The 19,404-nt window shown below is 49.2% G+C and overlaps 1 protein-coding gene across 3 annotated transcripts in view; it reads left to right on the forward strand.

Moving 5' to 3' along the window:
* PLXNA4 (plexin A4) overlaps positions 1 to 19,404 on the forward strand; it is a 424,114-nt gene that overhangs the window by 256,591 nt on the left and 148,119 nt on the right. For all 3 annotated transcript variants that reach the window (XM_032305147.1, XM_032305148.1, XM_032305149.1), the window contains exon 4: positions 12,102 to 12,233. In XM_032305147.1, the coding sequence (XP_032161038.1) occupies positions 12,102 to 12,233 (132 nt within the window). The remainder of the gene's footprint in view (positions 1 to 12,101; positions 12,234 to 19,404) is intronic.

Consider the following 19,404-nt stretch of genomic DNA (forward strand, 5'->3'; position numbering starts at 1 on the left):
CCAGCGGGAATGAGTGGGAATCATGGGGGTCGATTCATGTGAATTGCCTCCCTAGCAACTAACATTCATGGAAACTTCACTGTTACCCTTTCTCAATGCTAAGTATTCTACATGTTTGGAACATGATCAGACGCCCAGCAGAAGAATAACAGTATCTGTTTGATGGAAAGTGATAAAGTTTGGCAGATTATCTCCGGCCACAGAGTTTGTATGTGGCAGAGGTGGGGTTCCTGCCATCTGCTCCTGGGCTCCCCACACCCAGGCTCTCCGGCTTGTATACCGCATCTCAGGAGCCAGAGGACTCTGGTCTTTTGTAACATGGATGAGCCTGGCCTGTCTGCCAAGCACCGGAACCAGCTGATACGTGTGAACCACATGGCGCAGCTCGTGGCAGACGGTGAATCAACTATTCATCCCGGCTTGTTTTTCTAAGAGTGGGTGCAGTCTGTCCAGGCTCCCCTGTGGCCAGAGGCATGTGGGAAATGGCAACCGAGGCTTTGGGGATGCAGGCTACTCACATATGTGGTGACTCTGGGACCACAATCCAGCTGACCCACCAAGGTTTCCAACCTGTATGTAACTTACACGTTCTATGCCTGCCCAGGTCTCTTTGCAAGGGGCGGGCAACACAAAAGGCTGGTTTTAAATATTTAGCGTTTGAGATATGCTGGTTTGAACCATCTTCTGGCACTTCCTTCATATTAATCCTATTGACTTTCCTTCTTACTTCTTCAACATCTTTCTATCCTCGAGTTGTATCTTGCTTTCTGTGTCGGCACCCAAACCGCTGGGTGGGAGCATGGAGACCCTTGTTCCCGATCCCTCCGTGTGGAGCCGTGCAAGGTGACATGTCCTAATGGCAACCCAAAGATCATCACTCAGTTTCGTGGGTGTGCAGCGAGAGACCCAAAGGGACCCATTTTCCCAACAGTGTTTGGTAACACAGCACGGGACCCACACACACGCAGGGCTTATCTAATTAATTACTGTTTACACTCTTGCCATTCCTTTTCCTCCTGGCTGGAATCAGGAAATCAAAACAAAGCACCCTCATTGTGCTATTCTGGGGCAGCCTACGCAGTGTGAACATAGAAGCAGGGGGTAAGCCCACATCCAGAGTGCTGGGACTTGGAGCTGGGAGGAGGGGCCGCCACATGTCTTCGAGGCCACTCTGGTGAGACTGGGCTGGACAGTCTCAGCTCCTCTCCCACTGCTGCATCTCCTGGGGAGAACACCCTCCCACCGTTTGGGTTCCTTGCTGTGCAATAAGGGAGCTCTGCATCGGGAGGACAAATTAAGACAAATTAAGACGTTGCTGACTAGTGTGAACATTTCCATCCATTCATTTGTCCAACCAGTATTGATCGAGCACCTACTATGTGCATGGCTCAGGGGTTTGGGATATACCACTGAACACGAAAGATAAGGACGTCCGCTCTTGTGGCATTTACCTTCTCGCAAGGGAGCCCAACAATATTGTAATAAATGAATAAATCACATAGCATGGGAGAAACTGACAAGTGCCGTGGAAGAAAGAAAAATGGAACCGGGAACAGAGATGGACATGCCAGTGAGGCAGGGGGTGAGTTTAGAATGAAAGTGACATTCCAGGGGACGCCTGGGTGGCTCAGTCGTTAAGCATCTGTCTTCAGCTCAGGTCATGATCCCAGAGTCCTGGGATCGAGCCCCACATCAGGCTCCCTACTCTGCGGGAAGCCTGCTTCTCCCTCTCCCACTCCCCCTGCTTGTGTTTCCTCTCTTGCGGTGTCTCTCTCTGTCAAATAAATAAATAAAATCTAGGAAGAAAGGAAGAAAGAAAGAGGGAGGGAGGGAGAAAGGAAGGAAAGAAGGAAGAAAAAAGAAAGTGACATTCCAGGGGAGCGTCAAGTTACAAGTGAAATTCTGTTTTCAGGGGTCAGAGGAATACTGACAGTGAGAGAATGCCTGGTGCCCAGGGTGCTGCCCTTGTCAGAGGATAAACTTGCAGGCCCTGAGGGTGGCTGGAACTTGGAGGTTCTCTTGTTCACTGCTCTACCAACCAGGCAGCCTTTCCCCAGGGATATGGAGACATGGTAGGGGCTCCTTTCCCTAGAGAGCTTTGAACTGCACAACCAGCAAATCACCACAGTACTCAGATCCGATGCTGGTGTCCCCACGCACCATTCCCGGTCCCTCCTCCTCCATACACCTGCCCTGTGTCACCTTGTGTCAGACTTCTAAAGAGAAACTTCTAGAGGCCATGTGGGAGTTGAGACATGGCCTCATCTGCAGAGGCAGAGAACGTGTGTGTGCACATGAGTGTGTGTTCGTGTCTGTGAGTTTGTGTGTGTGTGTGTGTGTGTGTGTGTGTGTCTAATGGTTCTAACTCTGGCAACTCGGGCCAAGAGGGAGCTTCTCAGGTCATTCATTCACTCATTCATTCAACAGAGGAGCACTTCCCATGTGCCTGATGCTGGCACTCGAGGCCGTGTTCCTCCTTTTCACCCCCTGTTCAGCCTGTGTGGCAAGATGCTGAGTGACAGTGACCAGGTTATGTCTCTTAGCGTCTTGGGGGACCAGCTGAATAAACTGCATAAGTAAGATCCAAAAGTTCCGTGATTTTTCCACCTGAGAGACACCACAGCCCTACAGTGTCCCAGGAAAGCAGATCCTGGCCGCTCAGTTCCTACCGAGGGTCCTCCCTGCTCTTTCTGCCTCAGTGCGAGACAGATCAAGGCCAGGACAGAGAGCCAGGACCCCTAAGAGAGCCAAAGTTGTGTACTCAGGGCTCTTGAGATGAGCAGAGCCTGAATCCCTGCCCTCCGTCCCTCGGCCCATCGCCGGCTCCCTCTTGTGTGCACCCTGCCTGCCCCAGCGCGGGCTCCGTTTTGCAAACTGACCCGTCTGCATGTCCTTGCACAGGAGCCCCTTAAGGTTCTGGAAACTTTGGAAAGTTGCCTGAAAGCGAAACAGGCCTAACTCTGGCTCAGGCTCCGCCTGAAGGTGGGGCGTCCATCTCCATAAGCCCTGCCCACCACCCACCAGCTCGGTGAAGATGGCCTGGCCTTGGGGCCACGCGCGTCACCAGGGGGGTTTCCACTGGCCTCTGTGTTTGGGCTTTTGAGGGTCTCGGGGGAGAATTCAGAGTGTCCCGGGGACATCTGTCCCACCCTGCCTTTCCAGTTGCGGCTCCAATCCCAGGTCTGCCAGATGCGACCCCGCCCTCTCCTCCCCCGAGCTGGGCGCAGCCCAGAAATCTGGCAGGGTAGACCTGGACCAGGAAATCTGGGGGAGGATGGGAAAGGAAAGAGGAGAGGGGGGATACCGGGGCTTGCCTGCATCTTTAAAGATGAATGGCACTGTTTGCTCATTAGGGAGATTATTCCAAGCAAGAAGGCAGCCAGAACGGTCTAGTGCGAGCATCTGCCTGCTACTGGGAGCCTGTATTTATTGTTCAGTCCTTCAATGGATGTAAATCAACAGCCCGGCCCAGATAATGTTCCAGTAAACAAACAAGCAGCTGCCAGGAGCTCCCCGGATGGCTGACCTTTGCGGAGGCCACCCTGCTGATGTTTTAATAGCGCTCTGCCTGGCAGCGCAGACGCTCACCGTGCCAGGGATGAAGAGAGGTGGACAGGCTGGAGGGGAAGGGGGCCGCGCTGCCCGGGAATAGGCCCGGCAGCAGACGGCATGGGAGGGGCAGGCTTGGGGGGAGGGGTGCCCTTGTGTGCCCCGGGGAGCACACGTGCCTGTCCCGGGTAGGCCTCATCGGGGAATGGCACTGTGCATGCTAGACACTGCGATGGAGGGCCCTGCGCAGTCCAGGCACGACGGATGCCCGGTCATTTCGTCCTGGTGTGGCCTCGCCCACTGTCGCCTCGCTCGTCTTTATGAAGTATATCTGACAAATGAATTTGGTATATATTTAAGGTGTAGGACTCAGTGGGATGTTGCGATCTATATAATACATCTACATTATGGAAACACCTAAGACCAACCTGTTAGCCAGCTTCAAGTGTACACTGTGATCACATCGCTGTATATTAGATCTTTAGAATTTATGTACCCCATAAAACTGACACTTGATGCCACTTGGCCAACATCTCCCCATGCCCCCTTCCCCCCAGTCCCTGGTAACCTCCGTTCCTCTCTCGGCTTCTGAGTCTATTTCAGATTCCATAGAGAAGTGAGATCATGCGATATGTGTCTTCCTGTATCTGGCTTGTTTCACTTAGCATGATGCCCGCCAGAGTCACCTGCAGTGTTACAAATGGCAAGATTCCCCCCCCCTTTTTTTTTTCATTAATTAACAGTCTCTTGTTTGTGTGCATGTACGTATGTGTGTGTTACAGATATATATACACTAGAGCCGCGTGATGTATAGATCACGTTTTCTTTATTCAGCTGTCAACAGATATTTAGATTGCTTGCGTGTTTGGCTATTGTGAATAACTCTCTGCTTGTTAAATATTGAAATTCGCGCCTGTGATTTGCAGTCAGCTGTGCCCCCAGGCCTCTGAGAGCCCACACCATCCAGGTCATGCTTCGCCCCCAGCAGTCTTGCCTGGTAAGGCAGGGAGCCTCTGGGGCTATGCCCCTGTAGCATCTCTTCGGACCGCTTGGTTCTCTCAGTTATTCTTAAGTGTTCTCGACTGCCACCACCCGCCCCCCCCCGGGGTATAGGGCATACCTGGCATCCAAGAGGTGTGCCCAGATTGCCTGCAGCCTAAGAAAGTGGAGAGAGAAGGCAGGGGTACATCAAACAAGCTCGCCGGGTGCTAGGCTAGAGCAGAGCCCAGCCCACACAGCTGCACGTTATAACTTGCTCAGGCTGACGGGGACCACACAGCTGTTGGGACTTAGAGCTTGCGAGCTCCAGAAGAGTGAAGACACTGGGACACATGAATCATGTTATAAATCGAAGGTCCCGGGAGACACAAGGGTGTCAGCCGGGGAATGGAGTGAGAAAGATCTCAACTGAGAGCACCCGTAGAAGGATAGTTGGCAGCCAAATTATCAGCAGGATCGCTTGGCGAGCACAGATCAGAACACAGGGATGACAGACAGTGATCTAGAATTGTGCCATCCTATAGGACAGCCATGGGCCACATGTGACTATTAAGCCCCTGAAGTGTGTCTGGTTCCTATTAAGGTTTGCTGTAAGTCTAAAATGCATACACATCAGGTCTCAAAGATCCAGTGTGAGGAAATGAATGTAAAATATCTACGGACAATTTTTTATACTGCATACATGCGAACGTAGTAATACTTGGGGTACATCGTGCTAGATAAAATAGATGATTAAAATTAATTGTAATTAATCAGTTTTACCTGTTTCTTTTATCATGTAACCATTAGTGGAAAATGCTAAATGTCACATGTGGCCCACATTTGTGATGGGCATTGCATTGCTGTTCTCTGGTGCTGGTTAGAAGAATATTCCATCGAGTCCTAGGTGAGACCTGAAGGGATGCCACACCCAGCCGCAGAGAAGCAATTACACCTAATCTCCTCAGGACAGGGTGCATGAAGACAAACAGATCTCTCTCCCTCTCTTACCTCCCTTGGCCAATATGGGTATGTCCTTATAAAATGTTTTACCACTAATTTCACTATTCCAGATCAATCTTCCTATTGGACTCAAGAGATTTTGTCTTCAACCCTCTCAGAGTTGGAGGTGCCACGTTGGTAGCTCTTTTGTCATATGGCTTGCGTGCTCCCTCAAGCCTCACTTGGGGCTAGGCTGAAAATTCCTGGTTATACTCCAGTCAGTGACCAGATTTCCTGGGAAGAGGGAACAAGGGCCATGAACACACGTAACTAGCATTTTCCACTTGGCCTTATTTGTGTGGTGTCTGAGCCCTTCAGAGGACAGGCTTCCTTGGAAGACAGGACAAAGACCCAACTTTTTCCTCCAGAAGCTAGCTTGGAGCCTAGAACACCATGGCATTCCATGAATGCCCTATGAGCACCAGAAGCTAGCTTGGAGCCTAGAACACCATGGCATTCCATGAATGCCCTATGGACGATGAATGAATGTGGAGTGTCCCTCTTTCAAGGGACACGTGGGGTCAGGATGTGATGTTCTCCTTGGTGTTAGCCTCAGAGAGTAACATCTTCTAAACACCTAAATTTACATTAGTAGCTTCTTTACATTTTCTACCTTAAAACAAAAATCAACTTCTATTTTTATCCTTTCTCACTGCTTAGGTGATCCACAACTATCATCTGCGTTACATAAAATAATAAATCTTGTTTGTCCTGATGTGTACAGTAATAAATCTCATGGCTTCTTACTGTCACCTCAGCAGCTTCGGGGTGGCCCCTGTGTTGGCGACTGAACCAGGGCCACTGGCCAACACGTCTCCTTTGATCTCAACTGGGTCTTTGTGGCCTGAGGCATCTTTCCTAGGCTGTTCTCCAGGTGCAGGCATCTGGATTATGTTTCTACCTTATCAGGGGTGGACTGAACATGATATTCTGTATTCAAGTGAACTTGGCCAGGAGAATGACTTCTGTTTGTCTGTTTTCCCCTGAAATCCCATTTGAACGCTGCTTGACATGTTGCTGGCTATTCAGGCTGCTGTGGAGTATGGGGAGTCGTGAGTGATTACCTGAGCACTTCTTTCTTGGTCCCGCCTCTCACTTTGAGTAATTCCGTGGTCTCACCTAGATCCGCTCAGGGCCGTGGTCCCATTGGTAGAATGTGGCTGGGTTTTCCTATAGGGCATTGACCATTTATGTAGTAACTACTCATCTTTCCCCATCTTTTCAAGGCATAAGTGGCAAATAAAAATTGTCTATGTTTAAGGTATACAACGTGATATATGTATGTCTTATGACATAATTGGTGCAATCAAGCTAATTAGTATATCCATACTTCACATAGCTACCATTTTCCTTGTGGGTGTGGTGAGATCACTTAAGATCTACCTTCTTAGCGAATTTCAAATACACAAGTCAGTATTACTAACTCTAGTCACATTGCTCTGTGTTAGGTTTTCAGAACTCACTTGTCTTGTAACTGAAGGTTTGTATCACTTGGCCAACATCTCCCCATTGTCCCCAACCCCAAGTCCCCGGCAACCACCCTTCTAGGCTTTGTTTCTGAGAGTCTGACTCTTTTAGATTCCACATACAAGTGAGTCATGCAATATTTGCCTTTCTGTGTCAGGCTGATTTCACATAGCATAGTATTCCCTAAGTTCACCCATGTTGTCCAAAATGGCAGGATTTCTTTCTTTTTTAAGGCTTTATTTTATATATTTAAAATATTTACATATATATAAACATATATATGTTTTGTATATATACATGTGTAACATATATGTGTGTACCTGTATTCACATATGTGTGTGTGTGTGTGTGTGTGTTACCCTTCATCCATCAATGGATACTTAGATACTTTCCATATCTTGGCTATTATAAAAAATGCTGCTATGAGCATGGGCTGCTGTAGTCATCTCTTGGAGGTACTGATTTTGTTTCCTTTGGGTACATACCCAGGAGTAGGACTGCGAGATCATAAAGTAGGTCTCTTTTTAATTTTTGAGGCTCCTCCATAATGTTATCCATAGTGACTATACCAATTTACATTTTTACCAACAGTGTGCGAGAGTTCCCTTCTCGCCACACCCCTACCCACACCTGTCTGTATCAACTTGGTGAGCACTGGCCATGTCCTGGGTGCCATGCTGAGATGCACAGTCCTAGCTTTTTTGCCCCTGTGCAGTTCCCCTCCCCAGTGCGCCCTGAGAACGCATCACCCTTCTGTAATTCATCTCTACCGCTGGCCTTCTTGCCAGCCCGAAGAGCTCAGAATCATCTGCATACTTTCTTGCTCCCTCCTCCAGCCCACTTACACAAAATATTAAATAAAACAAGTCATAACACCAGTGCTAGGGAAATGCCCCCGGCTCCGCTCCTCCGTGCCGAAACGTGTCTTTTTCTGTCTCTAAGCTGGTTCCTTCTCCATGGTCAAACTGCCCAAAGTCCCACAGTGACTCATTATTTTTAAATGCCTTTTCGTGTGGAACCTTGTCAAAGGCTTTTGGAAAAATCTAAATGGCTAAGAGGCAGGCACCAAGCTAGGAACCAGGAGACCTGAATTCTAGTCCTGACTATCCTCGGTTTACCACTAAACTTTGGGGCAAGACCCAGAACAGCGCGCGCCCCCTCCTCTCCAGTTTCTTCATCAGCAAAATGAGAACAATGATGCTAGTTGTCAACATCATAAATATCTTAAAACCATCCGATGGGACGACGTTATTTAAGAATGCTGTGCAGGGTAACAAACAAAAATATAAGGGATCGTTATTGGAAACTTTACAGCAGCAGCATCTTCATTCATATGCATGATTCTCTCCCACAAGAACGGTAGCAGGTGCAGACAGGTTTCCTCCCACTCTCCCACGGCAATGTTGGCTTAACATCAATGACTTGCCCTTCTTGAAGGGATGCGGGTTTATACAACCAAATGAAACTTGGTTCAACAGGCACTGGTGTAGTACATAAACACACGGAGGCATGGACAGAATCGGTCAGACCTTGGTAAGGGTTGAGGCCATGCCATCCACTAGCTGCGTGACCCTGAGCAAGTTACTAAACCTCTCTGTGCTTCAGCTGTAAGTGGGATGATATTAGTGCTTACTGCGTGAGTTAGGTAGTTTAAATGAGAAGCTGGTAGGTGTAGGACGCCAGCACGAGACCTGACACACGGTCGTCACTCCGCTATTAGCGGTTCTTGTTGCTACCTGTTATGTGAGGCCAAAGCAGCCAGCAGCTGGATCGCTCTACCTAAATTTTGTGATCGTCCATCATACAGCCAGTCCTACCACAAGCTCCTTTTAGCCAAGATCTTTGTGAGATTCTTTCAGCGGATGGGTGAAATGGATGCTTTCCTTTCTGTTTTCTGAAATAAGTTGAGGATGGGGGAGGGGTAGGGGGAGAGGGAACCCTGCCATTACAATGACTAGATTTCCCACCTAGACGGAATGTGGAAGGGGGCACAAGAACCCTATCCTGCCTCCCTGGGGAAGGCCCGTGAAAACTTGCCCTAGGTGTTCCCTGGTCCATCCCTCTGTCCCCACCCCCACTCATCTGGTTTCCTCTGATGTCCACCAACATCCGCCACATCGCCTTGTGCTAAAGAGCAGGGAACTGGGGCCCAGTGATAAAGAAGATTGATAAGGCACTGAATCCAATTTCCCTTGGGGATCAGACCACGGGCATCGCCTGGGACGCATATCCCCCAGAATTCCTTGGGGGAGCCTGCTCCTGCTGGCAGCCGGGAGGGGCTGGAGACCAGCCAGAGTGCTCAGTGTCACTCTTGTCACTCTCCAGAGGTGACTCACAGCTGGGGTACAGGCTGGCTGGGCTGGGGGCCAAGGCCATCTCCACGCAGTCAGACTTGGGTAGTAATCCCAATGGGTTTTGCATGAACTCTCATTTCATTCAGATGAAGGAAGGGCCTGGCCAGGATTGTCATCTGCTGGCTTGGGGATGGGCACAGAAGCAGTTGGGCTATTGGAATCTGAGGCATTTTGATTTTCAGAGCTAAAAGTATTCTCTTTCTATGCCTTTATTAGTTTTTTGTTTTGTTTTGTTTTGTTTTGTTTTCATGAGCTTCATGAGAAATTAGCAAAAGGAAGCTTTAGCTGCATTCATTTATTTCTTCGTTCTTAAAATAAATATTTGTCAAGCTCGAGTATTTCAGCATCAAAATCAGGAATGACTGGCAAAAGCCTCTGGCATCATATAGACCAGAGACAGACGCTGACCTCAGCCCCCTGCCTTTATCTAGGTGGCACACCCCAGTGAATGAATGTGAAACCCACCAAGGAACAAGGTCTCATGTAATGGGGTCGTATGAAAAACGTGGACTTCGGAGTCAAACTGAATCCAAATTCTGTCCCCAGCTTTTATAGCTCAGGCTAATTGTTTACTGCACTTCTGTCTCATTTTCCTCGTTGTTTGTATCAGTATAGCAGTTAAGACTTTTGATGTTGCAAAAATGCCTTTTTATTCTTTTAACAGTAAGGAAATAACTTGAGTAACTAGAAAGTCCTGACGGAGGGCAGGCTGTGGGATCATTTTGATTCAGTGACTCAGGGACATCACCAAAGACCAGTTCTTTCTGTCTTTGTATGTAAACCTTTCCTGGCTTCAGCTCTCCTCTTTATGACAAAAGGGCTGCCAGCAGCTCTTGGAGTCAGCTGTTTCTTTGATGTGCAGAGGGTGAGGAGCAATCTCTCTTCCCTGATCACAAAACACTGTTCCTGCTTTGCCCTGGGTACATATGTTGATTGACTTGGGCCTGTTTTCTTTAATCATTGTGGCAACAGAGTGAGATAAAACGGAATTGCTCCTGCCCATCAGGGAGCACCTCCTGCCCCCAGGGAAGCAGGGGGTGGGTCCAGTCTTGCCTCTAAGGTGGCAGAGGGTGGAACAGATGCTGGAGAGACCATGTATGTCAGGACAAATGACCACTAACCCCACAGGACTGAGAGGCTTACACCAATAAGGAATTACATGCAAAACCATTTCCTAGTGCCTGACATCTAGGAAGGGCTTAAAAGTCGTGCTTTAGAGGAAAACAAACAGAGCCTGGAACAAACCTAAAAGCAAACACATAAACTGCAAAATAACCTAGTGTCAGAGTTCAGTGAATTCAAAAGAAACGAGAGGCAGCAGACTTTTCAGATGAATTGGTGTCATCCGTTGGCATTAATGTGGTGTCCCTTCTGTAATTTATTTTCTCTGAATAACTTCTCTTCTCCTTGATATCATGAGGGGTTAAAAATTGAATAGTAAAAATTACAAGTAAGAGGAACGCATAATGGGAATATATGGAATATAACTTTTTTCTTTAGTTTCATTACTGAAACCTCTAAAATTACACTGTGGGTACCTTACAGAGTCTTATACAAGGGGCGTCTAATCAAGTTTGGTGACCCCCTAGCTATTGCCTCTCTCTGTGTCCCTCTGGATATTTGGTTCTGACTTGGGTGGGTGGCATTATAAGTACTGGGCAGTGATTCTGTCAAACCTATGAGCCCAGACTTGCAATGATTCTGATTCTAGAGACCTGGGCCAGCACCCCAGGTCAACTGAGCACCATGCAGCATTGAGAAACCCCCATCTTTCTAGAATTGGTCCTCCACTTTGGGGGGGTGTGGGCAAAAGTCTCTCCTGGTTGTCTCCACGTTGTCCAAACAGTTCTAGAAAGGCCGGCGAATGGACCAGGGGTGATCTACTCTGCTAAGTGTTCTCAGAAGTTTGGAGATGACTCATGCCCAACATGCATTTTCCTGGAATGCTCACGTCCCCTTCTCTGGGGACATGAATAGAACCTCCAGGAGGTTTGAAGACCTACATCTACTCCTAAGGCTGAAGCAGAAGCCAATAGTTAATGGCCAGAATGAGCCCACTCAGTGTGAAACTTCTGGGATTGACTCCTTGCCTGGTTCCCCCTCAAAGGTGTGGCAATGATAACTGGGTAGCCATCTCGAAGAATCAGCCTACATTCTTTTTTTTTTTTAAAGATTTTATTTATTTGACAGAGAGAGATCACAAGTAGGCAGAGAGGCAAGCAGAGAGAGAGAGAGAGAGAGGAGGAAGCAAGCTCCCTCCCTAGCAGAGAGCCCGATGCGGGACTTGATCCCAGTACCCTGAGATCATGACCTGAGCTGAAGGCAGAGGCTTAACCCATTGAGCCACCCAGGCAGCCCCAAGAATCAGCCTACATTCTTACATCCACTTATTTTCTGAGAACAAACCTAGCAAATAATATTGCCTTTCTGTTACACGATGGCCCTCTGATCTGAAGCAGCTTCAGTTACCCATGGTTCACCCAATCCCCAGCCACTGCTCCTCAGTACCAACCCCATCCTCTTCTCTGAAGACTTTGTGGAGCCTGGTTTGGGTCTTCTGCCTTCCCTTCTCTCTGCCTTTCCCAGCAGGAGGTCCCTAGGGGGCTTCTCTTCAGGGCCCGGGCTCAGCATCATGGAGGCAGAGCTCGATGCCTCTTCCTTAGCTGTTGGGAGGGTCTCTGGGCTGAAGCTGAACTATGGGCAGTATAGGATCTGAACTCATATCATCTCTCCTCTCCCTCTTCTCCACAGATACGGGTGGATGGGCCCAGGGGCAACGCGCTCCAGTATGAGACGGTGCAGGTGGTAGAGCCCGGCCCAGTCCTCCGGGATATGGCCTTCTCCAAGGACCACGAGCAGCTCTACATCATGTCAGAAAGGCAGGTAAGGCTCTTGGGCTCTGTTAGACATTTATCTTGTGCTAAGTACTATCCTGTGGCTCAGTAGAAACCTACAGGAGGCCAGCTGCAGAGAGGGCATTGGATTTATTCGGCTCAGTGTGTATCTTTTTGGTTATAATCCTTGGGGACTGAGGTTGAGTGCACTGAAAGGCGGAATAAAACATTTAAAATATCAAAACATCTGGGAGTCTAGAACAAATCCACTAACTTCACAGTGATGGGTGAGTATAGATTCAAGGCCAGCATTCACTGTCTTTTGAAGAAACATGGTACAAATGCCCAAGTTTTTTATCCATATTTTCCTACAGAAAGTATCATCTCCTACCAAGGTCACCCTCTTAGACCCTGGAGGTCTCTGGTGGACAAGGATTTGTTGCCCAAACATCTTAGTTGAGGGAACATCATAGAATAGTTCCAAATGGATGGAGATTCCAAACACGGGTCTCTGTCCGTGAAATGAGATGATACAGCATGTGTTCTGAACCTTTGTATGTACCTATAACTCTAGCACAAAGTTCTGGCAAATTCCATGAGGCCAAGCCGGGCAGAACAAGAGGGTGCAGGGATTACTGTTAACTGATACTGAGTAGGAAGTAGCAAAGTTGAGCTTGTTTCTGGAACTCAGCTGAGTACTAAGTAAGTTCTTCAAGGGTCCTTGGCCTAGACCAGGACTGATGCATCTACAGCAGGCAAAGGTATACATATCACCTTGAAAATTCCACATATTTAAGAGTATGTCTTGGAGTGCCCTAATTCACAGCCCAGATTGTTCCGCCACGGCAAGACACGCCCATCTCAAGAGTGGATTAGCACCGCCCTGCCTTCCCCCTCTCCTCTCTGTGTGGGGTGGGTCATTCCCAGGAGCTGTCCCTCCAGTCCATAAATATGTATGTGACACAGGCAGCAGCCATGAGGGGCAGATCCCATCTCTTATTCATCTTCATTAGCGAGGCCTGAACTCCCCAGAGGACCTTGCCGACAGAGTCTGGATTGTTCCGCCTGTCCCCTCTCTGCATTGGGAAGGAGATGAATACCACATTATGCCGCCCCCAGGGCTTGTGCATTATGCGTTGGCAGCCCACAGCAGCTCCACCCTCCCTAAGAGCATGATGACATCTTCTCTTGGTGTGGGACTCCCCACCCAGCCACACTGGGACCCATTGTGGTGCCTTCATTGAGGCTGCCCTGGTTGGGGGATTGCCCGATGTGGGGCTGACTGAGGAACGTTTGACCCCAGGAGCCAGGATGGGGTCTGAGGCAGCTCCTTTGCTCTCCTTTCTTGCACTTTCTCAATGGAGCCCACACTCCCCACTCCCTGCCTACTTTTGAGGCTCTAGACATAGAGGGGAAGTAGCTTTCCTTGGTAGAATGACTCCTTTGGAGAAGACCCATTGCCTCCACAAAGCATGACCTATTTTAGGATTTCTTACCTTACCTGAAAACCAGGATCTCTCAACCTGGAACTTTATTTAAGAACTTGCAAAGATGGAAAATATAAGCCATGGGGAGCCCCCTCTGATAACAGAGATGGGATTCTGAGCTCCTTGTCCTCTGCATTCTGCTCGCCCAAGAGAGGTCCATGGTCAGTACCTAACCAGGCTTGGAGAATGAGGCATGATGGGAGCTCTGGATTGTAGGAAAAGAAAGGAAGGCAAGAATGGATAGGGCCAGGGCATTCATCCTCTCTGGGGCTGCTCTTCACTGAGATGGAGGGCAACCTGCTATCAAAATAAAGTCCCAAGGCCCCTGATAGCTGGCCCAACACTGGTCTCCAGTGGGTTTACCCATTCTCTGTGGGGAGTGGTGGTATAGTACAATGGTTAAGTGCACAGGCTTTGGTGTCAGAATGTCCCAGCATGAACCTTAGCTTCACCATGTACTAAGCATGATCTCAGGCAAGTTCCTTAATCTCTTTAAGATTTAAGGTTCTCAACTGCTGCATAGAAGTAATAATAACATCCCATAGTGTCCCAAGGATCAAATGACATAGCACATGTAACAGGCATGAAGCAAGCCTGGCACGGAGTAAGGGCTTGGTAAATGGAGGCTCTTGTTCTCATGACATTGCAACAAGATGTCTGGACATTGGCCATATTTGAAATCAGGCAGGTGGTGGCATCAAGATTCTGGGTGACCTCTCAGGTATGGAGCTTAAACAGTTCAGGTCAAGACTGAGTTGGGCCGGGAGCAGGGATTCAGTCCCAGTGGAAAGCCTATCAAGAACCCACAGGCTGCCTTGTTGGCTGAGCATACCAAGTAGAGCTGGGGCCAAGGGCAGCTCGGTAAATGCACTAGGGATATTCCTGCCCCTGTCAGCCGGTGGGTTGGTGTCAGGTATGCTGTGTCAGGATGCTTTGCCGGGTGGAGTCTACAGCTTGGTCTCTGTATGGCCAGCTGTGATGTGGGCTCTGCCTGGAGGACACCTCCCTTTCTCATCTGGCGAATTTTGCCTTGCTTCAAAATTGAGCTGTGCTGTCCCCATCTACAATGAGTGATTGCTGACGTCTGCTTAGACACCTCTTTGGTCACGCTTCTCACCCAGGGCTGGCTTTCTCTCCTTGTCTTTCTCTCCTACCAGACTGTCAGCAACTTGGGGGCAGCCTATGTCTTCTTCATCTGTCTAAATCTCACCTAATGGGCCTTTGATAATTATTTGATGAATGAATGAATGAATTATTGATTGTATCCCATTATCATCACGGACCCAGAATTGGAAAAGAGGGACTGATACAAATTCCATTTCACGTTTCTTAATTCCCAAGTTCAAACTTACATATAATTACAAGACTACCCTTCAGGCAAAGGAAGTATCTCTCAAACTTTGGTCATCTGTTCATCCCTGCTATAACTTTTACCCTGTCCTGAACTATTTTTTGCTTTGTGTTTTTATTTAAGTAAACCTACTTAACCTAAATAACCTACTTTAAACCTGCTTAAGCTTAAATAGCCTACTTTAACTATCTCTTAAATAGAACTATTATAGATCTGATGTGCCAGTCATACATACCTAATTGTGATATTGTGGCTTATAAGAAGAACATACATTTGGTCTTCATGCCCATTTCTGCCACTGGGCTACCAGAACCCTTGGAATTTCCTGAGTGATGAGAGCAATGGAGAATCTTTTATTTATAATATTTGGTCTTTTGTCCTCAGTTCCTGAAGTCTTCAGGATCCATAAAAGTGAAATGGGTGTCTTGTTTTTAATAAGCTCCTTCCAACCACTGCTGAATTTATGTTAATTAGGTGACTTTTGGAAATCCCCTAAAGAAGGGGGGAGGAGTTGTTGGTTGTCAGGGGAGCCAGTCATGTGATTATAGGGTTGGAAAATGTAAGGATGGTGTAACTAGTAGAGGCAGAGAATGGAGTGAGGGGGGTGTGTGTGTGTGTACATGTGTATGCACACCAATGTTATGTATTTCCTGGCTCTGTGACCACAGACAAGTTACTACCCCTCTTGGTACCTTATTTCTTCATTCAATATGAACAAATATTGAGCACCTGCTGTGAGTCAGCCACTCTCCAGATACTGGAGATTCAGTGGGGGATGAGATAGACAAAATCCCTGGCCTGATAGTGCTTATATTTTAGGTAGAGAGAGACTCAGACCACGAATGAGTCAATGAACGAATGCTGAATGTCAGGGGATGGTGAATGCAATGAGAAACTTAACAGACTCCAAGGGAATAAGGTGGTGGCCGGGAACATGGTGGGGAATGCTCTTTTCAAGAAGGGTGTCAGAGAAAGCCTCCCAAGAAGGGAACCGTCCAGCAGAAAGAAGGATAAGGCCAAGTGGCAGGAGGCAGCTGGGGACAAATCCTCCTCCAGGGAGAAGGAACGGCTAGCTCAGAGGCCACGAGAGGCAAACACATACTCGGTGTTGCCGGGGATCCAGAAGGACTGCGTGGAACGGGGAATGGACGGTGATAGGTGAGGCCCTGGGAGAGATGCCCCACACCTCAGTCTGTGGTCTGTGAAATGGGAATGTAGTAAATGGTATCGCTCTCCTAGGGCACTGATGAAGACCAAATGAGATAATGCCTGTGGAAAGAGCTTGGCTCGGCATATAGAAGTGAGGGAACTTCCAGCCTACCATGATTTTTTCAAGTTGAATAATTCCAACCCAGGATATTATTTCCTCTATTAGGAGTATGCGAGTTCCTCTTTATATCTAACCCAGCGAGGCTTTCACTTTCCATATACACTTCTCCTCGGTGTGTCGGAGTGAGTGTACAGCTGGATATCTCCATAGAATGCGTCCGTGCATGTGTGTGTGTGCATTCATGTGCGTGTGCACGTGTGTGTTCATTTGTGTGCATGTTTTTCTGTGTGTGTGTGCATGTGTGTTTCTGTGTGTGCACACACATGTGTGTTCATATGTGCACGTGTATGTGCACGCACACACACACACACCCCTCCTCCTGCGTCTGTCCCTGCCCACCTGTCTTGCATTGGCCTCCTTCCTGCTCTGTACGGATCTGCATGTATGTACACGGTGTGTATTTACTACGACTCCCGTGCTCCCAAGGGAATGTCAGTACACACCGCAGCTGCTGTGATAAAAACCTGCCAGAGCGAGGGGAGGGAAGTGAGAAAAAATGTCAGCGAGGCAGATGAATGAGGAGATGAGGCGGCAGAGCTGAGCTGTCCTCGGAGGCCCTGGAGCAGCCTCCCACCAGGGAAGAAGCAGCTGTCCCCCACGCAAGGCTAGTCTCCTCGCTAGGCCCCGGAGCAAGTGGCAGATTCAGCATCTCGGCCACTTCACGCAGCTGCCCTCCCCTGCCTGGAAGCTAGAGACCTCAAACACTCGCTTCTGCTCTGGAGATGCACGTGCGCTGTGTCTGGGCCGAAGCCATCCTTCATGGCATTTGTGGTTTCACTGACTCCTGTGACAGTGGGTCTTCCAGGGGACACTCCCACGAGCTAGTGACACTCAGTCCTAGCTGTGATCCTGGACAAGATACCTGTGGGGGCCGAGGACCTGGGTCTGGAGGTGGGTCCACCTGCTGCTTGGAGTTCTTCGGAAGGCAGGGCCAGCTGGGGCAGCTCTGCGTGGCTCCTTCCAGCATAAGCCAGCAGCCAAGTGGCGAGGGCATTCTTGCTTTGTAAACCACTACCCCGGCCTACCCAATGATTCATGCATTCACTGAACATATGTTCCCTAAGCATCTGCCAGGGGCCAGGAGCTCGCTATCCTCGGCCTTAGGGACCCAAGTGTCAAGTAGGGGCTTGCAGTTTTCGCAAGAGGACACAGCAAAGAAGCAGCCATCATCCCGGATAAATCACATAGTATGTTTTGGGACGAAAGGAAATGGGGCAGAGTAAGCGGGGTCTGAAGACCTCGTCAAAGCAAGAGAGTTGTCGTTTCCAGCAGTGGTCAGCGAAGTCTTCCCAGAGTGGCAAAGGGACAAACAGAGGAGGCTTGGTAACCTGTTCCTTTCCTTGTCCTTCAGGTTTCTCTTTAAGCTCCGTGCTCGGGGTTGTGAGGCAGAGCTGGTCCAGTGCGTCTGTTGGGATGGGACTGGTGAGAGGGTCCCTTTGTGACTGGGATTCTTACCATGTTGACATTTGCCCGGGGAAGTTCGGTTCGAAGGGACGGTGGTACTGTGGTCCAAGCCAGGTTCACACCACTTGGGGCCGGGATCCCGAACTCTATGGAGCCTCTGCTGGGACCCGCTGTGTGATGGGGGACCAATACTGTTTCTTTGGGCCTCAGTGTCCCTCCCATCCACAGCCTGCCTCCCAGGGGGGTTCTGAGGGCAGCCCATGTGAAGTCTGGCAATCTCAGGCTTCTGCAGACTCCATCTCACAGAAGTACAGCCGCGGAGTTGGTTTCTGTCCCCGCTGGGCTCCTGTGAGAACGATTCTGAGCCTCTGGGCTCTGGATCCAGGGAAAGCCTCTCCTGAGGTCCGCTTGAGGTGACAGGACCATCTGGTGTCATTCTTCCCACCCCTGCAGGGGACAGGGCTGTATGCTACCATTTGTGTCTGGATGGCTGACACTGTGACAAGCCCATTTGGACGTTTGCTCCTGGCACCCAGACCGGGCTGTTCTGATAGCTCCTGGGAGAGGGAACTTGAAGCAGGGCCCTAAGAGTGAATGGCAGGAAACGGAGCTGTCTCAGACACTCGGAAAAAGAGGAAGGCTGTTGCAGTGTTTCACCTGAGGTCACTCAGACAGAAGCCTTCCCATTTGTCTGGAGCTGGTCTAGAAGGTTCCAGCGTGGCCTCACTGAAATGCTCCCACTTCTCACTTCCTTCCCTGTAAGGCAGAACATCTCCATTTTACTGTCGCAGTACTGGAGGGACCCAGCCCCCTACACTCCCCCAGGTGTTGGGACCCTGGCTTCCCCCTTAACATCACAAAACCCCAGAACTGGAAAAGCCTTCAAGGCTTGTTGGGGACACCTCTGTCCTGCAGCCTTTTCTCCTGAGAAGCCAACCGAAACCCAGTGAATGGCTTCGCGGCATCACACGGCACGGTGGCCAGGGAGCCAAGTGAACACTCTGTCAGTTCCTCCGGTGATGTTTTCTGTAGCCCCTCTTCTCATGAGGGACATGGAGCTCTCTGTGGGGGCAAGAGACAATCTTTATCTTCTGGTCCTGTCCGTGGAAAACATATACCTGACTCCTTAGGTTCCAAAATGAGCCTGAGAAGGCAAAAGGGCTCGCTACGGTTTGAGGACTGAATGGGGAGGTGGGGGCGACAGTAGGAGCCCAGAACTGCCCTGTAGCCCCGTGGATGCCTTGGCTTAATCTGCCTTAGTTCCAGCCTGGTGGAGGTTGGGACAAGAGCCGTCTTACAACATCTATCCTGAGCCTCTTGAGGTACATGAGGCCCCAGACACAGTCAACCCACCCCAAAGAAAGAGTAGGCAGGGGAGCCCCCTCCTTTTCCAACAGACATGTTTCCAAGTGGTCACTCATATAGGCATAAAATCTCTAACACCTGAATGTGATTGAGTCCAGTCACCTCCCCAAGAGAGAAAATGACAGTGACCTGACATTTCTCAGATGGGGTGACACAAAGGCTAAAATGTATGCAGGAGGGAGCGCACAGGGTGGTCCCAAATAGGCCATGAACTTGGGTTTCCATCCAGACCCTTTGCCCACTCACCAGCCCTGCCCCCGGACCAAATCTCTCATGCAGGTGG

Source organism: Mustela erminea, chromosome 11 (genome assembly GCF_009829155.1).
Source record: "Mustela erminea isolate mMusErm1 chromosome 11, mMusErm1.Pri, whole genome shotgun sequence".
Taxonomy (NCBI): Eukaryota; Metazoa; Chordata; class Mammalia; order Carnivora; family Mustelidae; genus Mustela; species Mustela erminea.